Raw genomic sequence first — 13,962 nt, 5'->3', positions numbered from 1 at the left:
GGACATGTTCGTGGAAATCTGGACGTCTGGTAACCCTATCCCCAAGTCTCCAGCATGAAACAGTTTTAATTAATAGAGACCAGTGGCTGGCAGAACATTTAAACATAGAATCTTAGAAACATGACGGCAGATAAAAGGTCAAATGGCCCATTCAGTGTGCCCATCTGCAGCATCCACTCTCTCCTTCTCTCCCTGTTGGCTAAGGTTCTTTGCCCCTGCAATATGAGGTCATAGAACATTAGTGTTATAAGCTAAGGCTCTTAACACTGGCATTGTGAGGTCATAGAGCTTTATAATTACAGAGACGTAGAAACATAATGGCAGATAAAGGCCAAATGGCCAATCCAGTCTGTCCATCCGCAGCATCCACTATCTCCTACTCTCCCTAAGAGATCCCACATGCCTGTCCCACGCTTTAGACTGGCAATGTACTAGTTAATATTCAGCTGTAGCAGTCAGTTGGGTTTTTTTTAAAGGTGGCTGCGGAATTTTAAAAAAAACGTCTCAGATTAAGTTCAAAAAGGTTAACGATGATGATAAAGGGAACAGAACACCTCCCTTTTGAAGAAAGGCTAATGAGTCTTGGATTTTTAGTGTGGAGAAAAATGACTACGAAAAGAGGAGATATGATAAAATGTATAAAATCATGAGTAGGATGGAACAGTTAGACAAAGGAATGTTTCAAACAACATTAAAAAAAATGGGCAGTCTGTGACACTAACAACTCAAAATTAATCCCAGAAAGTATTTTTTTCATATAGTACATAATTAAAGCGGTGGAATCTGTTGGAGGATGTGGTCAAGGATACAGGCACAGTGAAGTTCAAAGGAGATTTGGATAGGTTACTGGAGGAACATCAGTTGACTATATTTTTTGGGATTGTGTGTTTTGCAGCTGTTTTTTCTTGTGGTTTGTCAAAGCTATAGCAGCTACCTTTTTTCTTATTTGTAAAATGTAGGGGGACCTGTGCATGTCCCTACCTTGTCATCTCAGTTTTCATCTCTGCATCCTTTCTAAATTAATGCTCCATGACCACTGCACAAAGGAGGGCATGAAAAAATAAGCTTTATGAAGCTTGCCTGCCCTATATGTAGGTAAAGTTATATGTGTACAATCTACACATGCTTAATTTTACCTGGATTGAGCAGAGGCATTTGTATTTATGCACATACTGTGAATACATATACATATGCATATAAATTAACTAAGAAAACGTGTATGTACTAAAGAGCAAGTGCAAATGTAAGTGCACAAAATGACTGGAGTAATTTTCATAATACATGCATATATTATTATGAAAATTCGCCAAAGCCCACATGAGGAAACGCATACATCTATTTTTTTTGTATATGTGTTCACAGTTATAAATTTATCCCCCCTTTTTTAAACTTGGGAGAATTTCATGACCCTCTTCTGCATCTTACCTTGGATTTCTGGATGCATCAACATGAGTTTAATTGCCCAGAGAAGTGTTGTTGCTGTGGTCTCTGTCCCGGCAAGGAAGAGGTTAAATGTACTATAGACCAGACTATCCATTGTGAAGCTGCTGTTTGGTCTCTCCTGATAGAAGGAACCCAAAGTAAAAAAAAAAAAAAAAAGATATGGACCTGGATTTATGGTTTTCCTGTCACTCCTAAGAAAAGTTGGATCATTTACAAATCTCGATATTAATTTCACTGTACGAGGAAATAATGGAGAATCACTGGAAATATTTGGAGGTAATTTTATACAGCATTTTCTTTGTGCAAAAATCTTAGCTATTATAAAATTGTGCTGGGGGCTCTCTCTCTCTATATATATATATATATTTATACAGTGTTCCCCCATGAATTTGCGGTTCATGAATCACAGACTCGCTCATTCAAGGTCTGCTCCAACTGCCTCTTCCTGTAGTAAAGTCGGGCTACACCAATCAGAAGCTGCATGTCAAAGTAGCTCCTGATTGGTGTAGCCCGACTTTACTACAGGAAGAGGCAGTATGAGCAGGTCATGAGCGATTTTCTTCACCCGCCAGCGCTCCAACTTCCCTCTCTTGCCTTTCCAGCTGCCCTCTCCTGGTTCCCCTGCCTTTTGACAGGCGAAAAACCGCATTCACTGTTTTTCAAAATTTGCAGGGGTTCCTGGATTGGAACCCCCACAAATGTAGGTATAAGAAAAGACAGTGCACACTTTTGTGCCATGTTTGCATACACTAGTGTAGTAAGGGGGGGCGGTGTGTGGTCCACCCCAGGCATGATCTTTGTACAGTGTACAGGCACCTGTCTTCCTCTCTGCCACCTCCTTCCCAACCACCCCTGCTGCATGCATGCATGCCTGCACCCCCTTCCCTTCCCTCGTATCTCTTTCATTTTTCCGGCACGAGCAACATTTTGATCTTGCTGCCTGCATCGGTGTTGCCTCTCTCTCATGTCACTTCCAGGAAGTGACATCATAGGGCTAGCCAACACGGCTTGGGCAGCAAGTTTGTGCTGTTGCTCTCGCCTGGAAAATTAAAAAAGTATGGGGGAAGGAGCATGCGTGGGCGGCAGGGGGGTCGGGAAGGAGTGGGGGCGGTGGAGAGGGCAGGGAGGGGGGTCACTGCCCTGGGTGCCACTTACCCTTGCTACGCCACTGTGTGAACAGGCATTTCCGGGGGCACAAATGTGATGCCTGTGCCAATTTTGTACATGCCTAGAAACATGCTTACATTTACATATTCTTCAAAGAAAGGGTACATGTCAGTGAGTGCGATATGCACAGTGGCATTGCCAAGGAATTTGGGGCTCAGGCCCCCTCCAAATGACTGGCAGGGATGTCAAAGCCTCACAACCAACCAAAGAAATTCACTTCTGCTCCCCTCTTCCTCTTGCTACTGTAGGAAACGGGGAGTCAGCAGCATGCCTCCCAGCTGTCAAATCTGGGACTCCTCACACATGTTCAGTTCACACAAGAACTGGGAGTTAGGAATAAAGTTGTATGTGAACTTTTGGGGGATAACAGGAGGATACAGGGATGTCATATTGACATAAAATGAAAGACAGGGAAAAGTTTCTGTTCCTGAAATTGCTGGCAAGTCAAGGTGACCATACGTCCCGTTTTGAACGAGACCATCCCTTTTTCAGATCCCCTGTCCCGTTGTCCCCACTCACAGCTTCGGGATGCCAAAATGTCCCGTTTTCAGAGAGAGCGTCCCAAAGCTGTGAGTGGGACAATGGGACAGGAGATCGCAGCCTGAAATCGGCAGCAGCATCATCATCATCGCTCGGGCCCCGCTAACTCTCTTATCTCTCCCTCCCATGCAAACCCTGCTGACCCTCCCAGCGAGATGACCTAGCAGCAAACCTCCTTCCAGCAGCGTTGGCAACCGCAGCACGCTAAACAGGCTGCTTCGTGGCTTTCTTCTGCCAGTGATAACATTATCAGTGACGCTTCACCGGCAAGAGAAAGCCGCGAAGCAGCCTGTTTAGCGTGCTGCGGCTGCCAACGCTGCTGGAAGGAGGTTTGCTGCTAGGTCATCTCACTGGGAGGGTTGGCAGGGTTCACATGGGAGGGAGAGATAGGAAGGTCAGCGGGGGTTTGGCAGGGAAGGGGGAGAAGCGGTCTGCCTCAGGTGCTTCAAGGCCTGGCGTCATTACCTTCCTTGAGCAGCAACAGCGTTTACAATTCGCTGCTGTTGCCGACTTCAAGCCTTCCTCTCTGCCGGGTCCTGCCTACTTCCTGTTTTCATGTAGACAGGACCCGACAGAGAGGAAGGCCTGAAGCGGCAACAGTAGTGAATTGTGAATGCTGCTGCTGCCCAATGAAGTTCAGGACACCAGGCCTTGGGTGACAGAAGGAGGAAAGGGAGCAGAGGGGGAGAGTGTTGCTGTACCCAACTGGAGGGAGAAGGAAGATGAGGGAGGGAATGAAAGGAGATACCAGGGCTTGGAGGGAAGAAGAGATGCCATGGCATGGAGGGAAGGAGGAAGGTATGCCAGACCAAGGGAAAAGGAAGGGGGAAAGGAAAGAGAAAATGTCAGAGCATGGAGGGGGAGGGAGAGATGGAAGAAAAGGAAAGGAGAGAGATGCCAGGGAATCAGGGAAGGGATGATGCCAGACCGTGGGGTGGGAAGGAAAGAAAGGAGAAGAGAGAGATGCCAGAGCTTAGGGGAAGGGGTGGTGACAGAGAGAGAAAAATGGAGAGGTGACAGAGCTGAAATCAATCATATACAAAGGAGAGAAGGGGCACAGGATAGATAGTTCTGGAAGGAGCATAGAAAAAGGGAAGATGCCATATGGGAGAGAGAGAGAGAGGGAAGACACTGGATGGAAAGAGTAGAGAGGGCAGTGAATGGAAGGGGTGAGACAGAGGGTGAACGGTTGATGGAAGGGGTAGAGAGAGGGAAACAGACACTGAATGGAAGTGTGGGGGAGAGGAGGGACAGCCGCTGAATGGAAGTGTGAGGGACAGGGGGAGCAGACCCTGGAAGGAAGTGTGGAGGAGAAAGAAAAAAGGGCACATGCAGGATTGAGGGAAAAGGATAGAATTAGTTACAGGAGGGGGTGAGGGAAAGAGATGGCAAGCTATAGGTAGACACGGTGAAAGAGGGAAATTGAGGACTGAATAGTAAAAAAGAATTTAGACAGAGGCAGAAAATAAATTGAGAAGGAAGAACAGGAGGAAGGGAGTGGAGAGAGAGGGATGCCAGAGCAGGGGTCGGGACTGAATATTAATAGATGTCCCGTTTTGATGAAAAAAATAAATGGTCACATTAGGTATGATGCAAGGCCAGCTATGATGCAAGCCTAGCTGATCCTCTGCAAAAACTCATCTTTGGTTGTTATTCCCAGCAACAGTATTTAAATTGGACCTAAATGAGCTCATATGTTCAGGAAGAATCGGGTTACATTTGCATTCTGGACATTTTCATCTGGTCAGGCTGACACTGTATCCTCAGGAGAAAGTTACCTAATGATAAACAGCTCACTGTGACCCAGATAGGATAATAAGCTATGATGAGCTGGACAAATGGAGCAACTGGTTCAGAGCATCATCCTGAACCCTAGGACACGTGGAACATTGAGTAGGCATTCTCCATTCAGATCTATTGACACGGTGAATTGGGATATTTTGATTTTGAGATAAAAGGAGTCGGGCTTGTTTGACACAGTGTTGGCCTGGTTTTGTTTTTGCAGGGCTGGACTATGCGGGTCGCTATGGTGACACAGTTTGAGAATTGCTTTTACGAGAGGAAGGAATTTAAAAGAATTTTTGAGTCCTGCAGAAGTTAAATTCAACTCTATGAGTTCTCCAAAATCCCTTTTACTGACAGGACATTTGAAGTGCATGTCATGCAGTAATATAAAACCTACAAATTAAGGAAGTTAATAACACAATTGACAACAAAACATATAAACTAAAAAATATTTCCAACTGTAGATCTGAATATGTTGTGTATGTGGTGGCATGTCCTTGCCATAAGCTATATGTTGGCATGTCCACAAGATGCTTTAAAACAAGAATGTTGGAACATAGGTCCAATATCAAATAAATGAAATTAACAGAACCATTAGCAGAACACTTTAACTATCATCATGTTTTCAGTGAACGTCAATGTTATGTGATTGATACTGAACCTGTGTGAGTGAGGGGAGGAGACAGAGTTAAGAGGCTCCCACAGAGAGAAGCCAGATGGAACATTGCTTGGGATTGAATTGTTCACAAGATCTGAAAGTGTTTTTCTAATCACTAATATGTCAAAAGCTAGGAACTCTGTCTCTTTGTTGTTTATTACTGTGAGTGAGGTGTTTTACAAAATTTTTAAAGGTTTTGTTTTGTAAAACTCAATTTTAAGGATTGATGCTAGATTAGATGAGAGCTGCAGCACTCAGAGTGTGCGGTTACTGATGCAGGGTAAGAGGACATATTTGGGTTTTCCCAGATATCTGATCACCCTATCTCTAGTTAATAATTTTGTGAGACTTGGCAGAAAATTTTTCTAAGCAACTGACTCCCTCTATGCATATAGCTCTGGGTACGGTTACCAGATTTTACAGTCGTAAAATCTGGACCAATGGCCCTGCCCCCAGATCTGCCCTGATCATGACCCATTCAGCCCCAGCCCCGCCCCTAACCTCTTCTCATGCTCAGAGCTGTGTCAGGAGGGCATCTGCACAGATGTGATTCAATGACATCATACACATGCGCGCATACATGCAACGTTACATTCGCACATACGCAAAATCCCTCCCGATGCAGTCCCCATCTGGAAGCTTTTCAAAACCTAAAGTGCCAGATGTTTAATGCCGTTCAGACGCCTGGACAGTCCTCTAAAAAGAGGACATGTTTAGGTAAATCTGGACACCTGGTAACCCTAGCTCTAGGGATCAGTGTTCCAGAACCCTGAATATAAATGGTAAAGGGGGAATTTCTATTTGTCTTATTTACCCTGTTTTTACCTGATAGTGTCCTCCTGGCCTGCCTATTGTGTACATAACCAGCCATAGGATACCATAAGAGGTCAGGGGTTACAAATACAATACCAAAAAAATTAAAAATAGTAAAGCAAAAATGAAGATCCAAAGGAGACTAGAAATAAAGAACATGCATATGATGAAAATCTCATTTGTACATACCTCATCTATCTTGTTCAGGTAGGAGTCCACATAATCCCTGGGACAGTTGGGGTCTCGGTTGGCAATATGACCCTTTATCAAGCCTTTCAGAAATGTTTTTAAGACCCTGGCATTCTCGAAGATTTTGTTGTGCGTCCCAGGTAGCCACTTCAGAATGTACGAGTAAGCATTGTAGAGCTGTAGAGGAAAGAAGCAGCTAGGCCTCTTAATCTGATAGTGTGTTGACCAGTGGCGTAGGAAAGGGGGTGCGGACAGCCCCAGATGCCGAGTCATTGGGAGCACTGGTACCTCTCAACCCCGCCACTCCGTGCTCACGCCATCCCTACCCCCACCCCATACCTCTGTATTATCTTCACTAGCGTGAGCAACTTCTGCCTGTTGCTCGTGCCAGCCTGGTTCTCCTCTGAATCACTTCCGGGTCACGGGGCTAGGAAGTGACATCAGAGGGAAATCCAACACTGGCACGAGGAGCATGCTGCCGAAGCCACTCATGCTGGTGAAGATTTAGAGGTATGGGGGGGAGGGAGAGCACAATTGTGGAATGGGGTGGGAAGGAGCAGGGGGGATGTACAGAGAGAAGGGAGCATGGGGGCGGGGGGCACCACTGCCACTGCCCCTGCCCCGAGTGCCTCCAACCCTTACTATGCCACTGGATCCAGTCTGCTGCTCTGACCACTAAGCTATTCCTCCACTCCAGAATTTTTGCATCTGGGTATTTTTATATACAAACCTGAAATCCACGACTTCCCAGGAAAGAAATGTTTTCCTTAATCATCCGGAGGAGGGTCTGGAAGGTGGGGTCTTCTTTGTCAAACCGTTCCCCAAAGACAATGGAACAAATCACATTGGAGACAGCAGCAGTGATCATGCTTGAAGGATTAGTAGGTTTTCCTAGCACGGAGAAGAAGAAAAGAGTCTTTGTGGGAAAATTCTATAAGATGCGTCTAAAGACATCTGTGGGATTCAAAGTCTCCCCCTACAATGAGTGGTGGCGGGAGAGTTGTGTTTATGCTTATTTTGTACTTGCTGTACCTCCATCTATCTATAATAATAAAACCCTTAGTGCATGCACACTTTGAGCGCCTCCGTGCCTCCGCATGTGCAGTACAAGGGAAGCATCTGAGCACACGATTCAACGTCGGGGAAGCAGGCTTAAATCGGCAGCAATGGCTTAACTAGGCGGCGGTGGCTTGAGGGGCAGGGAGAGAGAAAGAAAAAAAAGAAAGACAGACATACAGACAGGCAGGGGACAGGGAGAGAGACAGAAAGCGAAAGAAAGACAGACAGGAGGGCAGGGAGAGAGACAGAAAAAAAAGACAGACAGAAAGAAAGGGGGCAGGGAGAGAGACAGAAAAAAAGAAACACAGACAGAAAGAAAAACAGATGGGGCAGAAAAAAAAAAGAAATAAAGATGGTTGGGGGGGGGCAGGAAGTTAAAAATCCAAGTTTGCAAAGATGAGTAGATCCGAATGGTAAAAAGCCTTGATTGCTTTGTTGCTCAAGTTAGGATAACTACTACATAAAAAAATAAAACTAAAATTACTTGCTGTTAGTTATGAAGGGAATTTTTAAAAATAAAGTATAATTCTGGAATCTCTTGTGGCACACCTGAAATTTCTTTGAGACACATCACTGTGCCTTGGTACACACTTTGAGAGACACTTCTCTATGTGCATTTATCAGATCTGTCTTACCATACAGTAGTGTGCAATTCACATTTTTCCCTCCCCCCCACTTTTTTTGGGGGGGAGGGCGGGAGCAGGGATGTTCCGGGTTTGTGTTTTCTTTATTTTATTGAATTTAAACTGAAGGAAACTAAAACACAAATGGGAAAACTGTAGTTTAATTTAGGCCCTCTTTCACTAAGCCATGTTAGAGGTTTCAACAAAGGATTCAACTTAGATTATAACCAGAAAATTACATTAATAGAATAATGGGCCACCAGTGCCGCCAGCAGCACTCTTCACTCCATCGGAGGCAGGCAGCCCCCACAGCAGTCCCGGCATCCAGCACGACGGAGGGGTCCTTTGAGACTCTATAAGAACCAAGGGAAGCTGAGAGGAGAGAGCCGCCAGTGCTGCCAGCAGCACTCTTCACTCCCTCAGAAGCAGGCAGCCCCTGCAGCAGTCCCAGCGTCCAGCGCGACGGAGGGGTCCTTTGAGGCTCTATAAGAACCAAGCGAAGCTGCGAAGAGCGAGCCGCCAGTGCCGCCAGCAGCACTCTTCACTCCATCGGAGGCAGTTAGCCCCCGCAGCAGTCCTGGCGTCCAGCGCGACGGAGGGGTCCTTTGAGGCTCTATAAGAACCAAGCGAAGCTGCGAAGAGCGAGTTGCCAGTGCCGCCAGCAGCACTCTTCACTCCATCAGAGGCAGGCAGCCCCTGTAGTAGTTCCTGCGTCCAGTGCGACGGAGGGGTCCTTTGAGGCTTTATAAGAGCCAAGGGAAGCTGCGGTACGTGGCCCGTGGTTGCATGGCCAAAGGGGCATGGCCAAAGGGGCAGGACATGCCCCTTTTGAGCCCCGTCGAAGCCCATGAGGAGTTGAGAGTGGTCTGTTATCAATTCCTTCCACCATGGGCAAAAGAAAGGCAAAAATCCACCTATTAGCCTCAGGCGTGGGCCCAATGGATCGATATCTTATGGCTTCCTCATTGCCATGGATGGAAGAGTAGGTAACTTTAGGTATACAGTCTGCCTCCCTCTCCTCTGGGGAACCACCTCCCCACCATTACCACCTCCCCAGCCATTAAGACACCCTCCAAGATTGAGGATGTAACCTCTTCCTTACAACTGTCTGACATAACTGGACTTAGGGCTCCTTTTACAAAGCCACGCTAGCGGTTTTAACGCACGCACCGGATTAGCGCACGCTAGCCAAAAATCTACCGCCTGCTCAAAAGGAGGCAGTAGCGGCTAGTGCATACTATTCCGCGCGTTAAGACCCTAGCGCAGCTTTGTAAAAAGAGCCCTTAGTGTTTCAGATCAATCTGGTATGGTGGGAACAAAAGGTTTGACTCCTGTACAAATGGTCGTGGAGCCAAGCCTGAATGTTCTCCCTAAAGAGAGTGTACCGGTAGTCACTTTAAATCAGGGGTGTCAGAGTCCTTCCTCGAAGGCCGCAATCCAGTCGGGTTTTAAGGATTTCCCCAATGAATATGCATGAGATCTATTTGCATGCACTGCTTTCATTGTATGCTAATAGATCTCATGAATATTCATTGGGAAAATCCTGAAAACCTGACTGGATTGCGGCCCTCGAGGAGGGACTTTTGACACCCCTGCTTTAAATGATATATGATTAACTGTTAATAGAATTGAGTCTTCATTGCAAAATACAGTTTTGAAATTGTGCCAGTTCTTCTCTGATATAGTAGTTAAAATAAAGGAGCATGAAACTCAAATAACAAAGCTGGGAAATAAACTAGACAAATTAGATAAATCAGTGAATAATTTACAGAGTACTGCTTCTGCTAACATTAAAGATAGTATAACAGTTCATGCCAAGATGGAAAAAATGGAGAATTATATGAGAGCTAAAAATCTTCGTGTTTTAAACTTTCCCATCACTCATTACCTATCTCCATTGGAGCTATTAAGAATGTATTTGAGGGAGATTTTGCAGTACTCTAATGTGGAAACCTTTGAGCCTGATAACCTCTTTTACATTCCAAGGGTTTCTAGGAGGTGGTAGATGAGGGAGAAATAGACAAATTAGTATCACCAGATAGTTTGGATCTGTCTCATTTTCTAGAGCAGTGATTCCCAACCCTGTCAATCGGGTTTTCAGGCTAGCCCTAATGAATATGCATGAGAGAGATTTGCATATGATGGAAGTGATAGGCATGCAAATTTGCTTCATGCATATTCATTACGGCTAGCCTGAAAACCCGATTGGCCTGGTGTTCCTCCAGGACAGGGTTGGGAACCACTGTTCTAGAGTCCTCTAAGGACACAATTACAAAACGTGCTACACTCTTGGTAGCTTTCAAAATAGAATTAGAGAAACAGGTTATTTTGAAGTTGTATTTTACTAAGAATCAAGCTCTGTTTTGTGGTCAACGAGTGTTAATATTTCCTGATGTTTCTAAGCAATCTCAGATAAAGAGGAAGCAGTTTCTATAGCTTAGGCCTAAAGCCTTAGCGGTGGGCGCGACCTTCTTCTTAACATTCCCTTGTAAATGACTTATTTCATTTGCAAGTGACAAATATGTGTTTCTGGATCCAGTCCAGTTAGAAGATTTTCTTAGAAATAAACCTTTGCAGATATTTTCTTAAATTATTATTTGTTTAGCTGGAGAATGGATTGATGATTTAAAGAATGTGCCACATCTTTTATCCTGCCAAGATGTTAAACTTTGTTACTTTACCTTTTTTATTATTATTATTATTTATTTATTTATTATTATTGAAATAATTTACAAGCAATACAACTTGTGTAAGCAAAATGAAAAGAAACAAATAAGATCACAGTATAGATATTATTAAAGATAAAAAGAAAAAAAAATAACCATAAAGTCCTTTTCTTTTCTTTTTTTCTCCTTACACCTCTATATTTGAAATAAGAAGTAAAGGCTTAACAGCTTTACAACGGCCCCTTATAATTATCAATTGCATCCCTTAATTACCCCCTGGTGATTTTCTTTAAGTCCAGGAAAGCTCTCAAATGGTCAGGGACAAGAAAAATATATTTTGTCCCTAAATATTCAATGAGGCATTTACATGGATACTTCAGCTGAAACACAGCCCCAATTTCTTTAGCTTCTTGCAAAATTACGAAGAGTAATTTTCTTCTTTCTTGAGTTTCTTTATTGACATCTGGGAAAATCCATATTCGTTGTCCCAAGAAAGGAATTTGTGTTTTAAGGAAGTAAATCTTCAGTACTGAATTTAAGTCTTGTTGAAAAATAAAAGAGACAAGTAGTGTCGCTCTCTCTTCAACTATTGAAATAGTTGTCTCCAATATTGTGGATAAATTTTCCAATTCCATAGTAGTTTGAACTTCGTTCCCTGGCTTTTTCTTAGACGGTGGCAAATAATAAATCTTATTCAATGGGGGAATGGCCTCAGGAGCAAAGTTTAAATTTTGTACTAAGTACTTCCTGATCAATTCAACAGCTGATGTTTCCAATGTCTTTGGAACATTTAAGAAACGCAAATTGAGCCTCCTATTAAAATTTTCTAATTGTTCAATTTTCCTATGCACCATCAGTTTGTCTTTAATTAGACCATCTACTGCTGATTTCAATGTTGTTATGTCCTCATTTACTACTTTAAATTTAGCTTCATTATCAGTTTTCAAATTTTCAACAGTCTTAGAAAGAGTCCATCTTCCTTACCAGATCTGTCATTTCCTGGGCCGACTTCTGTATTGTCCCATCCATTCTTTGGAGCATTCCCCAAACGTCCAGGAGTGTAATCTCCAATGGAGTTGAAGGCGACCCTTGAACTTACTTTACCTCTCGACCATTTAATATGGACTTGATCACTGATAAACTATTGCCTTTGACTTTATTTGATGAGCATTTATATGCTATGTTTGAATTGGATATACTTGTGTTTTTGTTATGTAAGTATAACAAATAAATAAGTGATGTTAATTGTAAAATGATTGTATACTGTATCACACTTATTGAAAGTTTTAAAATGAATAAAGATATAAACAAAAAAACCCCAACCAAATAATAATAATAATAAAAAAAGAATAATAACCATAAATCAAATACATAGGACAAAACATAGGAGATGGGAGTGCAATATCGAACATACGCCGATGATATTATATTCTTTTTTCCCGTGAGCGATGCACCCACTGCTGAGCAATTTTTGCAACGATATATGGAAATGATTGTAGGGTGGATGGATGATCATGATCTGAAATTAAGGGCTCCTTTTACAAAGGCGCACTAGGGCCTTAGCGCGCAGAATAGCGCGCGCTAAAATGCCGCCTGCGCTAGCTGCTTCCGCCTCCTCTTGAGCAGGCGGTAGTTTTTCAGCTAGCATGTGGAATAGGACGCGCTAATCTGGTGCGTGTGCTAAGAACGCTAGCGCACCTTTGTAAAATGAGCCCTAAATGTTAATAAAACAGAGGTGATGGTGGTAAAAAGTCAAAGGGATAACTTTGAATTAGAAAATATCAATGTGATGGGTGAGAAACGTTAGTTAAAAAAGAGATGACGGTATTGGGAGTATGTGTGGATAGTTGTTTGTCTATGGAAAAACAAATATTGAAAACGATTCGGATAGGATATATGCAATTGCAATTGTTATATAGATTAAAACCTATGCTACCAGCTTATGATTTCCGTAATGTGGTGCAAGCAGTAATACTAAATAGAGTGGATTATTGCAATTCTCTTTATTTGGGAGTTACTAAAGTGAAGATGTGGGCGCACTGCAGATGTTAGTTAACTCTGCAGCAAGATTGATTACTGGGGGTTTCAAGAATGACTCATATAACCCCAGTGTTGAAACAACTGCGTTGGTTACCTATGCAGCAGAGAGTTTAAGATTCTCTCAATCATACAGCAAATCTTATACCACATATCCCCAAGGGCACTAAAGGAGTTTTTTTTTTTTTTTTTTTTAAATCTATCGACCCAGAAAGATCTGAAAATAGCATGACGTTGAATTTGGAGGGTTAGATATTAGTCTCTCATGTTAAGATTGGGGCAAAAATGCTGGGCCAAGCTTTGGAATTTGCTGCCTGGTATTCTGCGATTTTGTGATGGGAGACTGAATTTTAAGAAAATGTTGAAAACACAATTATTTGTTAATGCCTTCATGTGCTAGTGGTATTTGCTGCTGAAGCCTTACCGTCCTGTAAATGTTTTTATGGGATTTGTCTTTCTATCTTGTTGGAAGAATTTGAAAAAAGGTTTTAATAACGCCACTGTTAATGTTTTATTGCGTTTGTTCTGTCGAAACATGTTTTAGTATTTTTAATATGTATGCATGTAATTCTGTAAACTGCATAGTTTTTATGCGGTATATAAATTTTTAAATAAATAAATAAATCTATTCGAGAAAAGTAAAATCAGTTGCAGCTTAAAACAAATGTCATTATTAAAATGATATGCTTCAGAATGAAAACAAAAAACCTTAAGCAAATTAGTGGTCCCTCATTATTAAATAAAACAACGAGACTATGAATGGAATAAACACAATTATGAATATTAGAATTATAGCTGTTTTGCCAATTAAGCTAAACAAAATACTATGCTATCAGAATTTACAATAAAGATTTCATCCCCATAACCAATCTCGTGACAAATACTGTATTATGCAAATAAATATGGTCAGTGGATCATCTGTTGGTTGGAGAGGCCATACAAACCAACCTCCAGCTTCTTCTTCAAGCTCTTTAGTTACTCA

General features: G+C 42.7%; 1 protein-coding gene across 1 annotated transcript in view; it reads right to left on the bottom strand.

The window, feature by feature from the left end:
• Positions 1–13,962, bottom strand: part of LOC117368077 (cytochrome P450 2H2-like) — a 47,822-nt gene that overhangs the window by 11,209 nt on the left and 22,651 nt on the right. The window contains exons 4-6 of the mRNA XM_033961365.1: positions 7,326–7,486; positions 6,596–6,772; positions 1,426–1,561 (exon numbers count right to left, since the gene is read on the bottom strand). Of these exons, the coding sequence (XP_033817256.1) occupies positions 1,426–1,561; positions 6,596–6,772; positions 7,326–7,486 (474 nt within the window). The remainder of the gene's footprint in view (positions 1–1,425; positions 1,562–6,595; positions 6,773–7,325; positions 7,487–13,962) is intronic.

This window comes from Geotrypetes seraphini, chromosome 10 (genome assembly GCF_902459505.1).
Source record: "Geotrypetes seraphini chromosome 10, aGeoSer1.1, whole genome shotgun sequence".
Lineage (NCBI taxonomy): Eukaryota > Metazoa > Chordata > Amphibia > Gymnophiona > Dermophiidae > Geotrypetes > Geotrypetes seraphini.
Note: the sequence above shows the minus strand (reverse complement) of the source record. Positions and strands in the feature narration are given on the sequence as shown.